The 23707-nt window shown below is 42.5% G+C and overlaps 1 protein-coding gene across 4 annotated transcripts in view; it reads left to right on the top strand.

Annotated features, from left to right (window-relative positions):
* Positions 1 to 23372, top strand: part of SMG6 (SMG6, nonsense mediated mRNA decay factor) — a 239990-nt gene extending 216618 nt beyond the window's left edge. For all 4 annotated transcript variants that reach the window (XM_018557147.1, XM_018557148.1, XM_018557150.1 and 1 more), the window contains 5 exons: positions 6227 to 6370; positions 14527 to 14674; positions 21356 to 21567; positions 22204 to 22285; positions 22758 to 23372. In XM_018557147.1, coding sequence (XP_018412649.1) covers positions 6227 to 6370; positions 14527 to 14674; positions 21356 to 21567; positions 22204 to 22285; positions 22758 to 22888 — 717 coding nt within the window. In that variant the 3' untranslated portion in view covers positions 22889 to 23372. The remainder of the gene's footprint in view (positions 1 to 6226; positions 6371 to 14526; positions 14675 to 21355; positions 21568 to 22203; positions 22286 to 22757) is intronic.
* Positions 23373 to 23707: the final 335 nt, after the last annotated feature.

The raw sequence follows: 23707 nt of genomic DNA, 5'->3' as shown, positions 1-23707 counted from the left end.
GCTAATGTCTGAAAAAGGTTTATTTTTGCTTTGCTCTATTTTTCTCTCTCTGTGTAAGTATTCCCCACTGACATGGGGAAAATCATTCTTTTGAGAAAATATACTGCAATATGATAAATGTTTTCAGAGTGAATTTTTTTGGAAACCAGAAACAAAAACACTTCCAACATGGAAACTGTTTGACGTCAGTGAGTGAATTCTGTTAGGTTACAGACTTTTTTTTTCACTTCTACATTTAAATTGCTTAGATCCTTGTGCCATGGATCAGTGGCTGTTTTAATAGGCAGTGTTCTCTGAAGTAGCTAGTTTTCTCACGTTTTTAGGATGGAGCTGACTACCAGACATGGTGAACTTGTGACCCATGGCTGACACTGGGGTGTCCCCTCCTCCTTTCACTCGCACACAGTCGTTAGTGCTTGTAGTCATTTGGTAAGTGTGAAGTTCCCCTTTGGTTAGTGGGTGGGACTCTGGCACCCAACATCTTAAGAAAGCTGAACATACAATCTAAATACCCTTTTGACTAGCACTTGACCTCTCAGAAGTTAACCAGGAGCCACATATAACTCCTGATCTCAACAGACTTTTACCGCATGCTAGCTGAAACATACCTCTTTGTAAACCTCAGCTTGTGATGAGCTGCCCAGAGACGAGGAAGTGAGACTGAGCTCTATGTGATCTGCCTGCCTTCCTCCTTCTCAGGATGGACTCCAGGAAGGGATTGCCATGGACAGGCCAAAACAAGAGTCGCCATTACTGCTTTTGTTTCTCGTCATCTGCCTATTTAAAGATCCCCTTGACATGAATTGCCATTTTTGGATAGAAAACAAAAATTGTATTTCCATTTGCAACCACAAGACATGGTGGTTTGAAAGCACAGGTGTGTGCCAGATCACGTGAATGCACAAGTGCAGTAACTGTGCAGTTGACAATTAAAATTCTGTCACCCATCAAACTGTTGTTGTTTTTTTTGTTTTTCTTACATCAGTGTGTGATGCACACTGATCCAGACTCTTAGTATTTGTGTCCCCTATCTGATCAGAGGTGCTGTTCGGAGATGACCTTTCATGTGGACGGGTACATGCAATCAAGCACCGTCCATAAAACCTTTAACAACATACAATATGTTCATAGGTCCAAAATAGATTTGTGAATAATCACCAACTCGGTTTGACACTTCACAATGTACCTGATTAGTATAGCAGTCCAAATAACAAGAACTTGTCACTTCCTAGACCTTTGACCACGCCATCAGCAGGCCTGTTGTAAACCCTGATTCTGTACCTAAAGCCATGTCACAGTGTTGAAATACCTTTGTGTGACCCCACGTTTAACCCCCTCAGCGCAGGCACAATCACACCTGACTTGGTGATGGGGGTAAAAAAAGGCTCTTGTTCACCTCGAACTTAAGGGAAAGAAAGCGAGGAAATTTGATCCTGCATATCTAGCATATTTACTGGCCAGAAGAGGTGTTGGCTCTGAATTCCACCTAGGCCCTCCGTTTCCTAGTGGGTAGAGCCAGACAATCATGATTATGGTGTGCTCCATAGTGGAGCACACATGCAATACCACCTCCAAGACTAGGCTTCACATGGCAGATGCAGTGCTGTCAAATGAGGATGTCCTTTGGCCTGCAGCTGCAAGTGACGGACGGCGCTGCAGTGAGGGGCGCTTCCCAAATCGAATCCACAATGTGAAACTTTACTAAACAGCGGGCCCCTTTCACCCTTGGGGCCCATATGCACTTCATACATTAGGGACACGCAAGTGCTAACCCATGAAATATCTTAAGGGTCCCTATCTTACAATCATTTAGATCAGGTCATGTTCGCTGTAACTCTTATATATGGAGAAAATTGTACCACTTAAAGGTTATTGTGTCGGTATCCTCCAGTATTTGTGCATATGTCAAAACGATCACAACAGATGGGGAAAAAACAACTTGCACAAAAAGCTGATTTGTTTGACTGGAATTCTTGGTTCAGCACGAACTGCTGACTTCTGGCAGGAAAACGCAACTCCATGTTTAAAGACTGTGGCCTGTGGCATAAAGTCACAAAATAATGTGTGTATGTCACACTGCACTCATAATGCAACTTTTAAAGTGATGTGACTAAACGGCAGTCATACCCTTGTGGTATAAGTGGATGTAAATAATGGACATCATGCACACCATCATTTGTGGGGACTCTCCAGCATACTGGAAAGGCTCTTTGGGGTAATTCTACATAAATCCTTTTTTTCTGCATGATGCATTACATGATTCAGTAATTGTGGTGCACACCAGTTATTTTGAATACTGTTTGATTGTAAAACCTCCTGCAAGTTCTGCCCCTTTATTAGAAAGAAAGATAGTTTATTAGTTTCATCTAATTTCCGCAATCTGATCTGTATTGTAGCTTCATAGCAAAAAGGGAGAACTAGTTTTTGGAAAATGAGCTTTGCAAAGCTAAGCAGCCCAGTGACCTGAGATAAAGTTAGCTTGATCAGCTGTTTTTTGGTCAGAATGGATATCCTAATGTCTTTGGAGGAAGACAGAATCCTGTTAACAAGGGGAACATTGATCTGGTGGGTTAGAAAACCTGACTGTTGCTCCGCTGAGCTATGATAGCATCTTCCATCACTATGCTCCCCCTCTTATTGGTCTCTGTATTAGAAAAATGGCATAAGATAATTGTCTGCATGTCTGGCCTACCTCTGATATCTTTGTGCAGCCTTAGTTCATTCTTCACTTGTTACCTTTAGTACTTGAAACAGAAACAATGAACTGATAATGCACTTAAAGGAGAATTATGGGGTGAGTGAAAAACACTCATTCCCATCATTCAAACACTGAAGCTATCACAGGTCGGCTCTATTTATTGGGAAGTCAGCGAACGCATACTGCTGATTTTCCCAATCCTCTCCTTGTAGAGAGTAGAGAGCAATGACTATCAGTCACCGCTCCCCGCAGGGATTCCCCCCTCCCCTGTCCATTTCTCCAGCGCTGACTGGGACCGCACTGCTGGCTCTGCCTCTAGAGAGGCAGAGCCAGCTGTCAATCAGCCAGCAGGGTGGATCTCGACAATATTGTCGGGATCTGTTCTGGCTGCGGTGCGGCTCTGTACTTTCAGCATATAGTGGACAATAGAGCGCTATATACTGAGTTTTGGGTCACCCGAGGACATTAGTACAAGTCCTCCTGTGACACTGGAGAGAGCTATGGCCAAAAAAGGTTAGGCAGGTAATGCATATTTACTTTATTTAGATGCCAAACCTCTTTTAAAAGACATTGTAGTCAACAGACAAAATATGTAAGTATATTAAAGAAATGTCAATTGTCTAAACTTTCCTCAAATCCCAAATGTATTTAGGGGAATTTATTGAGGGCCAGTTCACACCATATGCAGTTGTGATGCAGTCCGTTTATTTTGACTGCTGCAGTCAAAATACATCACAATGCTTTCCTATTGGCTTTCTTGTGCTTTATCACACCATTGCAGTGTGAATAAAGCACAAGAAAGCCAATAGGAAAGCATTGTGATGTATTTTGACTGCAGCAGTCAAAATAAACGGACTGCATCACAACTGCATATGGTGTGAACTGGCCCCTTAAGACTGGAGCTAAAGATAGAAGCTAATTTGTTACTATGCTCCAGTTGTAGTAAATTCATTAATTGTTTCAGTTGTAAGTACCATGCATTAGCTCAAAGCATGCTGGTAATTCTACTTAAAAAAAATTCTAAGCAAAACTTTTGTGTTTTTTTTTTTTTGACAGATATGTCAACATCTTCTTTTGAGAACTTTATCCACAATTATACAGAGTTACCGGGAGAGTAACACCAGAAACCTCACACTCACACACTTCCCCTTAACATAACAGGATTTGCACACAGCATTACATATTTAGGTGATTGTTAACATTGGCTTGGGTTACAAAGTTGCTTTATAGTGATCTTTTCAGAGTTATCTATTTCAAGCATACTTTTTGCTTGAAAAAAAGAATGACATTCTATCAGTTTAATCTGCTTTGGGCCCCCCTAAATAAAGATTACCCATTTTCTACATTGTGTCACAATGTAGATCATCTACAATATTCAGTAATCTCCCTCTTCTCTCCTCTCCCCTTCTCTTCCTCTTCTCTCCTCTCCCTCTTCTCTCCCTCCTCTTCCCTCCCTCCTCTTCTCTCCCCTCTCTCCTCTCCCGCTTCTCTCCCTCTTCGCTTCTCTCCCTCTTCGCTTCTCTCCCTCTTCGCTTCTCTCCCTCTTCGCTTCTCTCCCTCTTCGCTTCTCTCCCTCTTCGCTTCTCTCCCTCTTCGCTTCTCTCCCTCTTCGCTTCTCTCCCTCTTCGCTTCTCTCCCTCTTCGCTTCTCTCCCTCTTCTCCTCACCTCTCCCTCTTCTCCTCACCTCTCCCTCTTCTCCTCACCTCTCCCTCTTCTCCTCTCCTCTCCCTCTTCTCCTCTCCCTCTTCTTCCCTCCCTCCTCTTCCCTCCCTCCTCTTCTCTCCTCTCCCGCTTCTCTCCCTCTTCGCTTCTCTCCCGCTTCTCTCCCTCTTCGCTTCTCTCTCGCTTCTCTCCCGCTTCTCTCCCTCTTCGCTTCTCTCCCTCTTCGCTTCTCTCCCTCTTCGCTTCTCTCCCTCTTCGCTTCTCTCCCTCTTCGCTTCTCTCCCTCTTCGCTTCTCTCCCTCTTCGCTTCTCTCCCTCTTCGCTTCTCTCCCTCTTCGCTTCTCTCCCTCTTCGCTTCTCTCCCTCTTCGCTTCTCTCCCTCTTCGCTTCTCTCCCTCTTCGCTTCTCTCCCTCTTCGCTTCTCTCCCTCTTCGCTTCTCTCCCTCTTCGCTTCTCTCCCTCTTCGCTTCTCTCCCTCTTCGCTTCTCTCCCTCTTCTCCTCACCTCTCCCTCTTCTCCTCACCTCTCCCTCTTCTTCTCTCCTCTCCCTCTTCTCCTCTCCTCTCCCTGACTGGAGGAACGGACAGGGGAGGGGGCGGGTACAGCTGGCTCTGCCTTTAGATAGGCAGAGGCAGCTGGGCGGATCCCGGCATAATTGTCGGGATCCGCTTCAACTGCGGCGTCTCAGCGGTATACTGCGGCATCTCAGTATACCGCGAGCTACAGCTCGCGGTATACTGAGCCTAGGGTGACGGGAGGACGCTAGTTTGTGTCCTCCCGTTACCCTAAGGAGAACTATGGGGAAAAGCCTTAACCCCATAGTTCTCCTTTAAGCTGGGTGTCGCTGGAGCCATAGCTTACACAGAGCTATGGACTTCCTTTTTCTATGTGACAGTGCTGATTGGTCCAGTTTTGTCTCCATTGAGTCACATGCTCTCCATACCTGGGCATTTCCTTCAACTGCTGGCTCTAAAATGTGGGGTGGGGGAGTGAGGGGAAAGTGAGTATATGCTTGAAGGGGGTGTTTAGGCAGGCTTATCTATGCTCTGAATGGGCCAAACACAAATTTGCTTTAAGCCTTTTTTTATGTATGAATTTTTAATCAGCTTAATTTAAATATTCACATTATCATCTTTAAAAATATAAACTGATTTCATGTGCGGGCCTCTGTTTTTTGTAGCAAAACAAAATGACAAGAGTGCATGCACATGACTAATTGAAAGGGTTCCTTACATGATGGTGGTAGGGTCTGGGGGTCTTGCGGTCTCAATGGAGGATGGGTAGTATCTTGAGCGGGTTCTGATGTATTGGTAGCTATGGATACACCACATAATACATCAGAACTAGCTCAAGATACTACCCATCCTCCAATCTGAGTTGTAGTACTACATGTTTTCAGCTCCTTGTCCAATAGACAGTATTTGTAGAACAAATTAAGCTTTCCAAAGTGCATAAAAACTGTTTCCTATAGCAACCAGCCAGTATTTCACGTTCACTTTTATTCACATTCATTTTCTAATCTGATCAAGAAACGGGAAAGGTAAAAACTGGTTAATATGGGCAACACAGACTCCACCTCTTACAGACCCAAGTATATGGCCAGTTGTGTACAGTTGATACAACTGGAATAAATGATGTGACATTAGTGTGATTCCTCTCAGTTCTCTTTCCTTCAACTCCTTGGGGAAAATGTTTAAGGCTCATTTCACTGGGTAGTGTGACTTGTGTTATCGGGTTGTTTTCACTATAGTCCTTTTGCAATATCTGCACTGAAATGTAAACTTCATGTATTGAAGAATATACTTTGTGCAGGCAGTGTACAGTAATTCCCACACTAACTGCTTATGGATCTGTTTTTTCACCAGGATGATGTAGTGATCGAGGAGTACACAGAAGATTCTGAGCTGGACAGCAGTGGGGCAGAGCATGATTTCCGAGAACTTCGTGCCAAGAAGCAGGTGCTGGCAAGAAAACTAGAGGAGCGGAAACGCCGCCAGCAGAAGATTCAGGTATTGGATTGTGGACTAGAAATTGTGTGTAGCCGGTTTAGTCCTATTGTAAATAATATATTTTACTCCTTAGCACCTAGTCCTCAGTGCATGTGCCTTCAATTCTGAGTGCCCAGCTCCTGCATCATATTTGCACTAACCCCTTCGCACCTGGTCCTCTGTACATGCACATTAAGCCCAGTCCCTGTCATATGTGCAAAAAAACCCCAGTACCCAGTCCCCAGCAATGTGTGTTAACCTAATATAACACAAATACAAATATGTATCATAAAAGAAACATTCAACTTGCACATAATTACAGCAATCGACAACCTGCACTGTAAAAATTACACCTACATGTTTGAGTAAAGAAGATGATATGTACTTGCCTTTCCTGCCACCCACATTGCTTAACACTGCCCTGAAGTCTGATTGGGATTGTCGATCTCCAAGGTCCATGGCAGCTCCGGACTCTCCCTTTAACTTCCCATCACTGCAGAAGAGAATTGTGACATGAGATCATAGGGAGGAACCAGTGGGAGCTGCAGTGGACCCAGAAGATCGACAGCCCTTAAAGTGTCTTTTTTCTAGTGCACTTCTCTCAAGTTCTCTATAATGGAGCAACTTTGATCAGCGCAGGCGGCAAGAATGGTAAGTATGTAGACTCATCTGTACAGATATTCTTGGATCAGAAAAAAAAATGTATGTGGCGAGGGTTAACAATCAGGTCTCCCACTCCGCCAGACAGGGCCATGCTGTGTGGCAGAGCTGTGCTAATTTCAGAACTGGATGGGCAAAAATAGAAATCTTTTGGCAGGTATAACGGCTCTTATATGTATATCATCTGTGTGTTTAGCTGTTTACCTACAGTTTAGCTTTGACATTAAACATTCTGCTGCAAAAGCTGCGATGGGCTAATCCAAACACATGTAAATTATTGGTATAAAAAGCTCCCCCGCCTTTTTTATCTTCTTTTTTTTGTTTCCCTTAAACTGTTTGTGTCAGGATGCCATGTTGTCTGTTACATACCTGTGTGTGTTTCTGTGGTGACATCACTGGCGTCATGTATAAAGAGCAGGAAGGTAAACAGCAGCTGAGTAATATTACTGGTGCAGTTGGGTCCATTGTCTTTGTCTTTTTTCTTATTTATTTTTTTAGTTCAGTTTTTTTCAGTCACAAGACAGCAGACGCAAGTGTTTTGTGCTTCCAGGAATACATTGATATATATGAAATGCCAATGACAGCATACGCTTACCAGATAATGGGATAATTACCTTTGCAGATGTGGCCATGTTTATATTATCTGTTGAAAAGTGCCTTTTCCTTCTCCCTCATTAGATCATTTAAATTAGCCTTTTAGTGCAAAATGGAATTCCAGTACTAAAAACTAAACTCACTTGCTTTAAAAATCCTCATACTACAGCCCTCCTTTCACCTGGCCTCCAAGTCTTTATATATAGATCTATAGATATATATATCTATAGATCTATAGAGAGATATAGAGAGAGAGATATATATATATATATATATCTCTCTCTCTATATCTCTCTATAGATCTATATATGCCCCTCCCTTTTTACATTGTAAGCCCTCATGGGCAGGGCCCTCCTTACCATCTTGTCTTGAATTGTATTGTGATTGTAATGTCTTATATTGTAAAGCGCTGTGCAAACTGTTGGTGCTATATAAATCCTGTATTATTATAGTTATGTATATTCATTCTGCTGCATTGTGTAAAGCCATCATTGTAATCATTGAGAAACTATACGTTTTAGCATAGAAAAAAAAGCATAGTAGAACAATCCAGATTCTGGTTGAGTCAAAACGATTTTTGATTAGTCTACAAGATTATACTCAGTACCGTCTTCATGACCATAACAATAATACTGTAGTTTTAGCAGAAAAGGTATTTTCTGTGAAAAAAATAGTTCTTATGATGTTCCCCTGCCTCTAACAATCGCATATGTATTAAATAAATTAGCCGGTGTGTGGCCCACCTGCTTTGAAACTGAGCTTGTTAATGACTTCCTCTCATGAGATGGAAGTTAGTGCTGGGGAAAAAGGGCACTATGATGTACATTTTCAGGCACTAAGATCATCAGTAATGTCAGTACTTAAAAACAAAACAAAAAAAAAATCATAATTCTAAGACAGAACCTGTTAAAGTACACTTGTCTTAAAAAAAAAAAAAAAAAAAAAGAAACACCATTGCAAATAGTCCACATGCCAAAATGGTTCCATGTCCTTTTAGAAGTCTACAACAATGCTGTAGGACACTTGAATACCCAGGGTCTGCTACAATGCAAGCTAATGCTTCCTAGTAGCATGAATGCTGGCCCGTCCTCTCCCATACCTTACTGATGGCAAGAGGGTTACCCCATCATAGTGATGGGTCAAAAAGAGTGTTTAGGAAGGGGCAGGTCAGCCTCTAAAACTACCAGGCTTTGTCTGAGCTTGCAGATGAAAGCATTTCAGGATCCCATGGTACTACTGTAGACTTCTGAATCTATGAGGTGCCTTCACTTTTTGATTTATTTAAATGGGAGGCGTATCTTGGACATGAAAGTAGAACTTGCACCTACTGATGATGTCCTGTACACGGTGATTTGCCAATGAGTGGCTTTAGGCTGGGTTCACACCTAGGCGTACGGAATATGCGTGTTTGCCGTGCATTTCGTGCCGAGCGTTTTTACAGCGATTTGCGGTCAAAGAAAAGTGTGACAACCGCACGTTTCCGAGGGCTATCCAGCTGTATCCTAATGGATACACGCGGCAAATACGCCCCAAAGAAGCTCCTCTACTTCTTTGGGCGTTTTGCAGCACGTTCCTGCGCGCTATAAAACGCCCAGGTGGGAACCATGCCCATAGGCAATCATTGGTTTTCACATGTTGAGTGTTTTACAGCGCGTAGGAACGCGCTGTAAAATGCCCAGGTGTGAACCAGGCCTTAATCTTTTATGTACTTTTTTTCTTTCGGCTTCTCCCTGGTTATCATTTAGAATTTACAATCTAAAGATAGAGTTCTTTGTTTTGTTGTTCAATAGTGATGATTAGAACAGATTGCAAGAAGTAAAGTTTTACCATAGATTAAAAAAAAACTCTTAAACACATTTTCTTTTTGCTGGTTACTACCTAGACTACATCAGAGATTTATTTTATTTATTTTTTAGTTATGTATAAAAAATTTTCTTCTTCCTCCACTTTCAGTATGCATCCCTTTGCTTTGTCCTTGCAGCTTCTCCCACTTTATTTTAGTTGCCGTATGTGAACCCCCAGTAGACAGAAAAAAAAGCAGTAGTAAGCAAGTATTAAGCAGCAGTGTACAGCTTAACTCGGCACAGCCTCAGGAGACAAGCAGAGCGAGCATTAAGGGGGACTTTTGTTTTTTAATTTGTTTTGCCATGCTCGCATAACAGAACCACAAGTGTGAGACATTTTGAAAACAAGATACAAGTTTGTTTTGTTTGCTTCCATGCTGGATCCTTCACATTTCTACTACAAACGTATGTGCACATATCTGTACACTGGCTTCCCAAATTCATACCAGCAAAAAATTATAGTTTGTACACAAACATGTTATGTTTCCCAATAGATGCATCTAATCTTACTGAGGCTGTATGTGATAGTGGATGATCACAATTTTCTCTACTTTTGCCCTGTTAAAGTTCTGTGTGTGAGATTTCAGCACATTGTGAAAACTCTGTTGTATAGAGACAGCTTACACTCCTGTTTGTGCAGATGTGTATTCAGTGTTTTAACTGAGCTTACAAGGGAAAAGGCTTATGGTGTCCTGTTTTCCCAGATGAGCTACTAACTGATACCAAAGGGGAAGAGATATTTGTTCTCCATCTTCCTGCCCCCACCTCTGCCAGTGCCCAGGGCCCTACACAACCATAATTCTTCATTTTGTAGTCTTGAAACTTTGCCAGACACATCTGTCTCACCATATGCATGAACCTTGCAATCTGTGCCGAGCAACTTGTAATACAGCTCCGGTGAAAGCCCTTCTGGGACCCAACACACATGCGTACCCTTTAGCAATTGGCTGAATGCCCAGAGCCAGCCTGGTTACTCACCTTTCATACACCTAATTGAAGTATACTGAAACGAAGAGCCTGCTGGTCCACCTTGATAGTCCTAGAGCAGCTCCTAGCAATAGAAAAATAGTAGGTATACCTGTTTTGTTGAAGCTCATTGAATTCCACCGCCACGTCTGTACACGTTGATTTAGTATTTTGTAGACTGACTAATATTTTTACCTTTTTGCTTTTGTAAGACCCTAACAAGTAGTTGTAACTATAAACCATCCCATCATCATAGTCATTTATAGCATATGGCTTAATACACTGCTGAAATACAAGTATTGGGGACAGTTTTACCTGCTGAAGATTTTTATTTCTGTTCATCCATTTCTGAAATTTACTCAAATGCAGGACTGGTGACCTAACTTATGTGTGGTGCAAATAAGCAATACATCTGTCATCTCCCTGCCCCCAGCCTGTGAATGTACAATGAGGGAGGAGCAGCAGCAGCAGCAGCTCATCCCTCTGTGCTCTACTTCTGTCAGCATGCTCCTTGTCAGCCCATGAGCATCTGGTTCCTTATGCTGCCATCCCTTCTCCCAGACTGATTGCTGCTATATAGGGGAATACCTGAGACTGGTACTCAGTCAAATTTGGGTACTTAGAAATAAATGCATTTATTTTTTCACTAAAAAGAATATATTTTTAAATGCAGCTAATGTGCTCATATCTTTGTACAGCTTTATTGCAGAAGTAAGCTAGGTGGGGAAAAAATGGGCCCCAGATGATTTTAGCCATAATGTGCTAGTATGCACAGCGCATTGGCACTTAATGGCTGACTTACCTGCCATACCGGTCACCTCCCAGCCCTGTGCTCCTTCCTCTCCAGCTCTTCCATCATCGACTCAGTCCTCCTCTGGGTGTCAAATCTTTGGATGCTTGATTGGCTGCACCCCGATGACATAACTACGTAACACTCGCACGTGGGAGTTACTTCATCTCTGTATGCCGGGTCTGTGCATTGAGCTGTGTATGTGCGGCTCAGCTTACAGAAGAAAAAAATTGCAGAATGGTAAAAAGCTTTATATGGCAGTCTCTCCTGCCATAGAAGGCCAACCAATCTTCATTTTTTTAACCTTTATTTCCACTTTAAATCATATTGATCTCTAGAAAACTAGAAAATAAAGTGTTTTATATATCTGTGCTATCCATCTTTTCATTAAAGAGCCATAGTTGCTCCACATTGTTGGGAATTGTGTAATTAAAGGAGAACTATGAGGCGAGTGAAAATCACTCAGCCTCCTAGTTCTAGCCGACCTGTGACAATGACACTGTCACACGTCGGCTCAATACATCGGGAAGTGAGTGAACACATTGTCGCTCGCTCACTTCTCGATCCTGTCCCTGCAGAGAGCCGTGACTGTCACGGCTCTCTGCAGCGATTCCCCCCCTCCCCCTGTCCGATCCTTTAGCGCTCACTGGCGGAACGGACGGGGGAGGTGGCGGGTACAGCTGGGTCATGCTTCTAGATATGCAGAGCCAGCTGTCACTCGCGTAGCTGGGTGGATCCAGACAGTAATGTCGGGATTCGTCCCGGCTGCGGCGTCTCTGTATACCATGAGCTGTAGCTCGCGGTATACTGAGCTTTGGGTGACGGGAAGACGCTAGTTTGTGTCCTCCCGTTACCCTTAGGAGAACTATGGGGAAAAGCCCTGACCCCATAGTTCTCCTTTAAGCAATAATTAATCAAATGTGATTCATTTTGAGAAGATTTTGTCTTCAAATTCCTCTGGTTGCGCAGCACTGGTATGTTAAGATCTATCTTTTCCTTAGAAAAACAAGGCACATGCTACTTATTTTGTTGAGATCTTTCAAAAAAGGTGCAGGAAGTGGTCATTCGCACATCAGTTTTGTGTCGGTGGCTAAGGCCATAGATTTTGATTGTTTGTGGGTACCCATACAGTCTTCCAGATTATGTCTCTCCTAAAGGAGAATTATAGGCAGAATGAAATAGACTCATCCCCATAATTAGAGCCGAGGTGTGATACTGAAGTTATCACATGTCGGCTCTATTGATCGAGAATTGAGCAATTGCATACCGCTGATTGCTCAGTTCCCAATCTTCTCCCTGCAAAGAGCAGTGACGGTCAGTCATCCCCCCTCCTCTCTCCATTCCTCCAGTGCTGACTGAAGGAACAGACGGGGAGCCACCTGTCAATCAGGGATCCGTCCTGGCTGCAGAGCGGCTCTGTGCTGTCGGCATATAGTGGGCAATAGCCCGCTATATGCTGAGTTTTGGGTCACAGTAGGACATTACTATATGTCCTCCAGTGACCCTAAACAGAACTTTGGAAAAGAAAGGTTGGGCCACAGCTCTCTTTTAATGGAGTTGAACTGCCCTTTGTGACCCTTCAAGTCTAGACACAACTTGGAGTATGTGCTTTTTGTTTCCCCTAGGCCACAAACAATGTAAAATTTCATTAGTGGCCAACAGTAATCTTCAGAGTGTTTTAACTGATTACAGTTGTAAAAGTAATTTAGCAGCATATTTTTGTCTTGTGAAAATACTTTGTAATAAATTTTAGGCACCCGAGATGTGACAATACGATATCCACTCTCTTTCTGGGGAAAAAAAAGATATGATGACCACATAGATGCTTGTGATCTGTGTGTTTTATAAAATTGAAGTGCATTCTTCCTTTTAGTAAGAGCATGTGTTCTTGGAAATGGCAATGATACAGAACTGTCATTTTCACAGGGCAGAACTAGCTGCCGGTAGTACAGGATACTGTATACTTATGAACCTGTGGAGTAGGAAGTCCTGGGCTATTTATAACACAATACCCTGCAGGAGGAGAAATGCCACAGACTTCCCGACTGCCCTGCTACCCTGTGACTGCACTGCTTCCCTTTACCACCCGCCGTCCAAACTCTGTTCCTACAGCTCCTTGTTCTTGGCTCGGGATGAGGTGACCTCGGTGTTGGTCTGTGCATCCTGCAGAGGGGACGTGCAGACAGTCACAGCCTGTTCAAAGACGCCCCAGAGCTCCAACGTTTTAGAGTGGAAAGGGTTTGATTGTATTACCACCCCCTCCCTTGATTGTAGATATTACTGAATTTGCTTACAAGTTGCTACGTAGCAACCAATCAAGCCAAATGGCCCGAATAAAAATGTGGTTTCAGACTTTTTTTTTCAGCATCAGTGTCACATAAGTGTCATTTTGTAACTACTTGGGTCTCATATGACCCCTGTTTAAAGAAAAAGGTAACAAATTGCCCATATGTACCGAAAGGGTTAATCAGCGTCTTCAGGCAGTCAGCGATTTCTAATCTACAAGGGATTTATTGAATGTTTCAGCTGAGTTGTGTTATTTCCTGCCAAAGAGCGAATTGTCTCACTGTGCAGCTGACTAGATATTAGCTATGTACCAGTGTTAAAAGAGTTTTAAGATGAATAAAAAATACAATGCAGTAATAAAACAGTATATATCAGTGTCTCTTTAATGCTATGGTCACATGAGCACCATGCATATTTTGCTGCAAATTTTCACAATGGTTTTGCAATAAACCCTCATTGTAATATCCACAGCATGCTAAAACAGCACATATTTTGTTGCCATGGGAGATGGGGGCCATGTGTCTGCTGGGTAACTGTGAAGCATATACTATAAATAGCGCCTTGGGCATCCTTCCGCTACAGGTTCCACACTCCAACTAGCCATTGCAGAAATTCTACTTCAATAGCTACGATTTTCCCTTGTCTGTAAAATGTCTTGATTAGAAACATGGTCTCTGCTGCCTAAAGATTTTTCATCTCCAGTGCAGGTACTTCTAAGATTCTCAGTGAAAAAAATGAAAATTCTTCATGAAATCAAGATACTGCTGCATTTCACAAATGACATGCCAAGTGCACATAACATTAAATTATGAAATATAAGTAGAGATACTTGAATACTCTTATCTTTCTGAGAATGTCCAATTGGCCTAGAAGCTTTCGTATTTAGTATCTTAGCCAATCAGACTTTTGCATTGTTTTATTGTTTTTGTCCTATATTATGTTCTAGAAAAGACCCCTTATTTCTTAACCAAATATTAATAACTGGAGCATATTTTGCCTAAATATACTGTATCTGTTAATGGTTTTCCCTTTTGTAGGCTGTACTGGATGGGAAGACCAGACCCCTGGAGTTGGAAATCCGCCCCTTGTTTCTTATTCCGGATACCAATGGCTTCATCAACCATCTTCCAGGCCTGGAGCAGTTGCTTTCATCACAGATTTACATTTTAGTCATACCCCTAATAGGTAAGAAATGGTAACAGCCCTACCAAGCAACGTGTAGTTGTTGATGCACTTTAGAGCCTCTAAGTTTGAAGTGTACCTGTTGCTTAGAATAAATGTAGACAGCTGTTTTATTGGCTTGGCCAGTGCTTTGGAGACAGAGAATATATACAGGCTGATCTATTCAAAGTCCAACTCCAGGCAAAACATTTTTAGTTTTGGACAGGAGGGGGAAGGGATAGAACAGGCTTTTATTGCAGTCTGTGTCCCCGTTACAGAGTTTCTCTTTGCTTTCTGTTGAGACAGGAAGCGACAGGAAATCTCTTCGGTGGGTACAATAAAATAAAATGTGAAACACGTAGAACCTCTGTCAGGTTATTATTGCTGTCTGTAGCTTAGTGTGCTGATGATACCTGTTAACCTAATTTCTTGCGCGGCCATCAGGAGGACGGGATATGAAATCTGCTCAACAAGGACACCTTCTCCAACAACCGCTAGCTTATCCAACACTATTAAAAAAAAAAATGTTTTGGTTGGAGTTGGTCTTTATTGTATTTGCTTAAAATGCTTAATAGTACACTCGTAAAAGATCTGGTGTCAGTGCAGAATGTAAAGGTTGTCATGCCCCAGGGGGCTTGTTCTTAGGATTGTTGTATAGCATATAGGGGTAAAAAGGACTGCATATGGTGGATCAGTTGGATCATCCAACATATGAACATATGAACGTAGGATGAGAAAGTTTGAAACATTTCCATTTGATTTCCCATTGGCCTTCAGATATACAAAGCATGGAACAGTTGCAGCATCTACACTCTTGTAGGATAGCATGCGTGACTATCAAGAGAGGGAGAACATCGGTTGGTTCATTTCCCAGTATCCAGCAACAACCACCACCTTATGTCTATGGGCAAATCACATTTAAGTTGCTTAGGTTTTTTGGCAGAGTTCTGTACTTTTTAGTAGTGTTACCAGCAGTTTGTTATACAGAATTGTCCTATTTCATAGCTGTTGATCATTCTTACATTTCTTCATTTTTATTTTGTTTTAATATTGTATTTGAATTCTCAGAAACACTCATGATTGCCAATAATGTAATGAATGTAATCAGTAATGATCTGAATCTGTGAAATTATTTTTTCCCCGGCAATTATATATCCCAGCCTTATTTGCAAGGCTGTAAACATTTGTTCACATTAGTCCCCATTTCCTGAAGGAAACATACATACACATACACTTAGCCATTGCCTTGTTTTATGCAGTGATCTGAAACCAAGGAGCCATTTTTGTAGGAATTTGCTACATTAAAGTAGATGGATATTTGGACATAGATTTAGACCCACAGCTGTATATAGAAAAATATATTTTTGTATGGCTTGCATTGTTAAGCTTGAAAGGCTTCTTAATTCTTTCAGCCTATGAAGCATGTTTGTGGTTAAATATTGGGTGAGTGTTTGGGCTTAGCCACCACTGGCTCTCCGCTGGTTATAGCTGCCTGTGCTTGACTGCACTTTGGCTACAGTTGCGATGCTGTGCAGCTCTCTGGCTGGGCTGGGTACAGAGTCACACAGCTGAGTGAGCAGCTGCTGGAACACACGTCCCCGTCACGGCTTTTTCTCCATATAAAGCCAGCGGTACACTCTCTGACTGGTTCCAGTTATTGCTAAACACTCGCCCCTGGCACAAGAACTGGTGTTACTGGGTGGTCTGGCCGACTCCCTGGATTTGGGAGTTTTTTTCTCTGACCGGGAGAAGAAGCCCTGTGGCGTATCTGGTGTATTTGGGTGGGTTTAATAAGAAATGGAACATGCTTTCTTCCCTGTGGGGGTATGAGCATGTATTATAAGCTCCTTCCTGTAATACAAATACTACTGTGTCCATCTGTTCATATGCCTGGCATATAGATGAGAAATATCTACAGTGATCCTGCATGGAAGCCTAGCCATGTTTACATATGAAAGCTGTACAGTGGGCAGTCATATTATGATGAGAAGTAATTGTGTACACTTGTGTCGCTCATTGAAAATGGAATTTGTGGCCTTGTCAAAATACTACTGAATGATCGATATAACAATGTTGAAGAAAGTATGGGAGCTAGACACTGTATATGTTTTTCCATTAATGTGTACTTTGCTCATGTCTTGTTTAGAGGCTACTCTGGTCTCTTGTGCGGCTGTGGTGTTTGCCGGTTACTTTGGGAGAGATAGTGGGGTAGCCTGTGACAGAGTGTGGGAGGAAACTCTGAACCATCATCTGACCGTTCTGAGCATCAAGCTCTTCCCCAGTCAGATCTCCTAACTACTCTGTAGACTGAGTGGGTGGAGCCTAAAGTAAACCCATTTAGGGCAGAGTAACAAGTTCTGACCATTTAGGGCAGAGTAACAAGTAAGAGTAATACAATTAAATGGCTAGTAAAAAAGGGGTAAACGGTAAAACTCAACAGAGAAAAGATCTCCATCCTCCTAGGACACTAGAAAAAGACAAAAGCATGCGGTGAGTGGGAGGGGTTATACCTGTTTTCATTTTCAACATTTCAGCGCTGAAGGGGGCCTGTTATGCAGCAAACTTATTGACTGTGCCTTCCAGCTAAGCATGGGGGCTGCTAAACACCACTGTTACTCCCCTTTTTGGGGGTTTCTGTGGCAAGCGTTAATGGGCTGAGGAGTTAAGGGCATGCACGCCCCACTCTGTAGTTGTTTAGCGTGATGTAGCTTGATCTCAGCATTTATATAGGACTAAAGATCTGCTTCCAATGTGATGATGCTTGTGTCTGTGATTGGCTATTCATGCGCAGGACACTGCACTGTGGGAGGAAGGCGTGAGAGTAGCATGTTTCTCTATATCCAAAAGTGGGATTTTCTGGAGGGTACAGTCGGCATATATGGAGAGCAAATACCAGTATCAGAGAGGGCCTGCTATGCAGCATACCTGAGAGGGCAAAGTACAGGTTTGCTTTATTAGTTACTCATGGGGCAACTTAAATAATACAGAGGATGGCTTAATATCACCCCTACTAAATATTATAAGACCTTCAAAATAAAGTGAAGGGCCTATTTTCTACCTGCTTGTCTCACAGAATGTTGTTTCAATCAAAACTGCTGACACATGCTATGTGATGGTGTCTAGCTAACCTCTGCATATCTTGCCACTAGGAATTAAAGAGTACCAGTCACTGTATGATAACAGGGAAAGTCACTATTGTTGTTTTTGAACTGTAAAAGTTAGGCCTCTTACTCTTATGGCTTACATATTACAAAGTTTAGGTTTACCGAGAGCTCTGTGATGATACTACTACTACTACAGATTCGCCTGGAGAGCTAGTGAAAAGAGATGGAACTGAAGGTAGACACCCGGAGGCCAAGATAGAAACTATAAACATAGTGATTAATTTCACATCTCCTTTTTCCCTATAACGCCTCTCATCTCTTCCTCCTACTTCACAGGAACGCTCCAGTGCCAGTTACACCTTCTCTCAGTCTAACCTAGACCATAGGAACATGCCTGTGAGGCAGGGTGTGACTTATATTTTTCATACTTTAAAAATATACCTGGTCTAGCTTTACCCTTTACTACCTTGTTCCTTGGCAGCATTGTGTAGTGGCAAAGACATATCATAGACAAAAAAGGGGCTGACCAGCCAGGTATAACCCCTCCCTCTCCCAGCATGCTTTTGTCTTTTTCTAGTGTCCTAGGAGTATGGACATCTTTTCTATGTTGAGTTTAACCGTTTACCCCTTTTTTACTGGCCATTTAATTGTATTTTGGGTTTTTTCAAGATGTTTGTCTTCAATTAAGATGTCATCTACATGCTGTGCTTTCTATGCAGCTATCCAGATTGGATTAATCCTCAGCGTTGCCTTGGAGGCCATACCCAAACCCCGCTCGACCGAAGATTGCGGGATTTGCCTGGAATGTGCTCTTTGGGTGCTGGGCTCTGCCTGTGGTGCTTCCCAAACTTTTGGGTACTGTGTTAATCAACTGCACAGTGCTTTCCAGGGCCAGAGCTGCAGCACAGCTCTGATGTTACCCAGTCCCTGAAGACTTAATGAATGTGCCTTCCAGCTAAGCATGGTGGCTGTTAAACACCGCTGTTACTCCCCTTTTTTGGGGTTTCTGTGGCAAGCGTTAACGGGCTGAGGAATCAAGGGCATGCATGCCCCACTCTGAAGTTGTTTAGCGTGATGTAGCTTTTCCTCACCATTTCTCCTATCTACACGACACGTGATTCACACCCCGGTTAGTCCTTACTGCCACCTACAGTGACCTGGCCACCTCCTGCAAGTAAACCTCTCCTTAAGCTGCTGGTTGTGAGTAATCCAAGGCTTTTCCTGGTGTGCGCTATTAAGTTGTTCCTGTCAAATAATACAACATGTCGGATCCCAAACACAAGGGGAGCAGTCCTGCAGCATCAGCTCACTTCAGATCACAATCCACTAACAGTTCTGGGGCGGCCTGCAGTGTCCCTACCAAGGGACCTGAAACGATGGCCTGAATCATTCTCCCCTGCATGAGTCAAGTCACTGCCCAGTCTTCCATAGCTCTGTCAGTTGCCTCCTCGGCCTTATCCACATTGCTAGACTTGCAACTTTGTTTACCAACTTTAAACACATAGGCTGTAAGTGTAGTTCTACACCTTAACCTCCAGAATCCTTGTGTGATGTCCCTGCAGTTGTAGCAACCTCTGTGTCATCTGCTGTGGATGTACTGTCTGAAGAAGGTTCTCATGGATCCTTGTTAGATGACAGTGTTCCCGAGCGGCCTAAGTCTGTGGGGGCAGTTCCCAAACTGAAATATACCTTATTGGCTCTTATCGATGCTGAGTGAGTCACATTTGAAAAATGGAAACAAATGGAACAGCCTGTAGTTTTTACTAATGCTCCCACCAGTCTGGGATGCCTAAAAGGCTTCTAGGGTCAAAACGTTTCCAGTACACTCCTTACTTCAGTCTGTACTGAAGGGAGACTGGAGTACTCCTGACAAGTTTTTTTTAGTTTTTTTTTTTTTTACTCCATCCAAATGCTTTACAGACCAGTATCCGTTTCATGAGGATTTTCTTAAGAAGTGGGCTGTTCCCACTGTGGATCCGGTGATATTTCGTATCAACAAAATGCTGACTGTTCCTATTGAGGATGATGCCACTGATAAACATTTGAGAATCCCTTATTTTCACTAGCAGACTGAACCTCCTATGCAACCTGCCGATGTCATTCTGTAAGACATTTAGGCAATGGACTGATGTCAAAGGATCCAGCTACAGTCCTCACAGACCCTTTAGTTTTAGAGTACTTAGAGCTTTTGCCTTCAGCCCTACGTTATTGTGTTGACCATCTAGTTCATATGATCTGTTTTATCTCCCAAATGTGCACATGACTTTTTTGATGGTGAACATCTTTTTGATACTTTGCTGGACAACTGCAAAGGACATTACTTATGGTGCGAGTACTCAATTGCCCCAGCAAAAGTAACCTAAGCCTCAACCTGGCAAGTCTTCTCCTGCCTCCGAAGCCAGAAAAAGGTTGTTTATTTTCTCCCAGGCTTCGTACATCCATGTTTAAGCCTAACAACTGTGAATTTTGGGGCTCTTCATATTGTCGAATCCACCATAGGCTTGTCTCCAGATGCAGATATCCTCTGACAGAAGCAGTGAATGCTCTGGCGATTTCACAGGATCAGTACAGCCTCCTATACCCCATTCCCCCTATGAAACCTCTTCCTTGTCTACTCAACATAATCAAGATGGAGGGCATGCCAGTAATCCTCATAGCTCAGGACTGGCCCAGGACAATGTGGTACTTTATCTTGATCAGGTTTCTGGTAGATACACTATGGGCTCTTCTCAGCTCCTCTGGTGGCTTTATTTATTAAAAACCACTTGAAGACCCGGGTGTTAAACCTCCCTTCCAGGACAGGCCATTTTCGGTATTCAGCACTATGGTACTTTGACTGACATTTATTCCGTCATTCAGCGCTATACTGAAATAAAATTTATACCATTTTTTGGGGAAAGATATTTTATTTAATCACCACTGGGGTTTTTATTTTTTACTATATAACAAAAAGTACCAAATATTTTTTTTATAAACAGTGTCCCTATGAAATGTTATGAAACGTATATTATCATATTGGTAAAATATAAAAGATGGGGTCACGTCGGGTAAATACACTAAACATGTCAAGCCTTAAAATTGTGTGCGCCTAGAAATCGCAAAAAAAAAACGACCATACCAAAAATTCACCATAGGTGATGCTTTAAAAGCTTTTACCGCTCATCAGTTTAGTGTTATCAGTTTAGTGTTATCAGTGATTGAGGGCCCTACAAGTATTTCTCTCACTCCGACGTTCGCAGTGACATCAGTAACATGTGCGACACAATGGACACTATCGTCGTTTTCGCACGAAGGCGCACCCAGTGCATGTTTGCATGTGGAGGTGGGGGACTTGGGTTTTTTTTGTTTGTTTTTTTATGCTGGTTTCATTTTTTTAAAACTTATTTTTGCTTTAGTTTATCCTTGGTACACTGTTAGTATTTGCTCATGAAGATTAAAGATACTGGCTTGTTTTGGTACAGCTCTAGGACATATGAAATGGTAGATTTTAAGAGGCGTTCATATTTATGTAATCACTCTGTTTTGCATGTGTTTTTATGATTTCCATTTTTCTCTGTCCTCTGATACCTGTGTACATTTTTGACATTTCTCTGTTTTGCAGTAATCCATGAGCTGGACGGGCTTGCCAAGGGACAGGAATTTGATCAGCGCAGTGCCGGACACACTCGCTCACTTCAGGAGAAAGCCAAGAAAGCCATCCACTTTCTAGAGCAGAGGTTTGAGGCTCGAGATCCTAATCTGCGAGCACTTACAAGCCGTGGCAATCAGCTGGAGTCTATCGCCTTTCGCAGCGAGGATATTTCTGGGCAAAAGGTGCAATCTTTGTTAGAACAGTCCCTAGCCACATAAGCTTACGGTCAGTTGTCCCTACCAATGTAATACACTAATATTCATATTGTAGAGCCAAAGTGCAGGAAATCCAGTTAGCTGTCCACTACATCTTTGGATTGGGTAGGAGCTTTGAGGAAATGTATTCAACCAAGAGCACAAAATACCAACTTTGTGCATATTATGTCCATGGAAGGAATTGAACAGAAGACACTAACACTGAACACCCCCTCTCCTTTTGAGATAAGTTGTCAGGATGATATATGTAGAAATGTTTATTTGACCATAGGTACAGTGGCTTAGTGGGTAATGCTTTGCAGCAGTGAGCTCCTTGGTTCAGTTCCTCCAGCAAGGAGACAAGATTCTGCATGGAGTTTGTATTCTCTGCCCATGTCTGCACAGACTTTATCAATGTTCCTCCCACAACCTTCTGTTTCCTCCCACAACCATGAAACAATAGTAAGGTATTTGCCTAGTACTAAATAATGCCTAGGTGTGTGCATTAGTGACAGTGAGAGGAACATTACATTGTAAGATTCATTATGCTGTTGATTTAAAAATGAATGCAATACATTTTAGAAGCTTTTTATTTCACCTAATTTTCATCTAATTGTTTTTCAGGGCAACAACGATGACCTGATCTTGTCCTGTTGTTTGCAATACTGCAAGGACAATGCAAAAGAATTCATGCCATCAAATAAAGGTAAATTCTCAATGGCCATAATTCAGAAACCTCCAAATATGATTTGTTTTTTTTGGCACCTAAGAAAGTGATATAAACACCTTAAGTTGTGCCACTTAATCCTTGTCCTGTTGTGGCAGATTATAGTGACATCATGGGCTGCCCAAGGACATCTGTCATAGGATTAACCTGCCACAGCTGTCTTTGTTGTTTATATGAGAGATTCTGGCCTAGGACTGACAAGTGCTGGCCTCTGGTTTGTAACACAGTGGATGGTTACCAGTGTCAGACAGTGACAGGCTTCCCCCTCCTCTTCACAGTCCTCCTCCGCTCCCACGTTTCTCTTCTGTGAGAACTTACTGCTAAGCTGTTGCACATTTCCTTTAGCTGCTGCTATTGTGTTATCCCACCACCAAGTCTGGTACCTCTTATGTCCTGTTTAACTTTCCTCTCCTCTTCAGTTTTCATCTTGCTCTCTGTCCTCTCTTTTCAGATGATCCAATACGCCTGAGAAGAGAAGTTGTCCTGCTAACTGATGACCGTAACCTCCGAGTCAAGGCCCTGACCAGGCACGTCCCAGTGCGAGACATCCCTGCGTTTCTCAAGTGGGCCAAAGTAGGGTGAAGTAGCCACATGTCAGAAAGGAAGGAATCCTTGTGTGCAAGAAAAAGAAAACAAAGAGAAGAATATCCAGTGTGTGACCCATTGGGGCAAGAAGTCGATACAGTCAGTCCTGATCTAACCATTCAATGCCCTGTGTCAAAGCACACAAACGCTCCCCCAGATTCCAGCCTGCCATCTGAAATAAACTAGAGCAAAAGTAAATGTTCTCCTCTTGCACCCTCAGCGGGAGCTTGCTGTAGTTTCCGATGGATGGGGGTGTACGGATAGGAGTGTTAATGTACGTTGGGTCTGATTTGATCAGCAAGGGTGCAGAGTCTTTATAGGCTAGTAGTGGCAGCTTTGACCATTTTTCTTTTCTCCTGTTGGTGGCACAGGTCCCCTTCTCTAGCTTTATTCTTTGTGCACTAGTGATGCCTATGACATTTTACAGGCCTCACTGGTATTGGCGACTCTAGTTCTTTTTTTTTTCCTCAGAGGCTGGCTAGCGAACTGGTTGTTTTTTTTTCATTTTATTTTTACTGTACTTTTAGTTTCTTTTTACTTTTCTGCTGTTTTTATTCCTTTAAGATAGAAAAATGGTTTGCAAGATATTTTATAGCCCAGTCTTTTCACATCAAAGGCATCCTTGCAAAAGTTTAGACAGAAGGTCAGCCATGTGTCCCAATTTATCTCCTGTTTACCACACATCCTGTGTTTTTTCTTTAAGTTTTGATGCTGTTACAGCATCTTTTTTTTTTGCCCTTTTATTCGTTCTTTGTTTTATCCCTTCTTTTTTTTGTAGTCGCTAGCCTCTGTGTTTGGGGAGGTGTATAGGTGCGG

This window comes from Nanorana parkeri, unplaced genomic scaffold (genome assembly GCF_000935625.1).
Source record: "Nanorana parkeri isolate BGI_ZX_2015 unplaced genomic scaffold, ASM93562v1 scaffold269, whole genome shotgun sequence".
NCBI classification, from domain to species: Eukaryota; Metazoa; Chordata; class Amphibia; order Anura; family Dicroglossidae; genus Nanorana; species Nanorana parkeri.
This window is presented reverse-complemented; position numbering and strand designations above follow the sequence as displayed.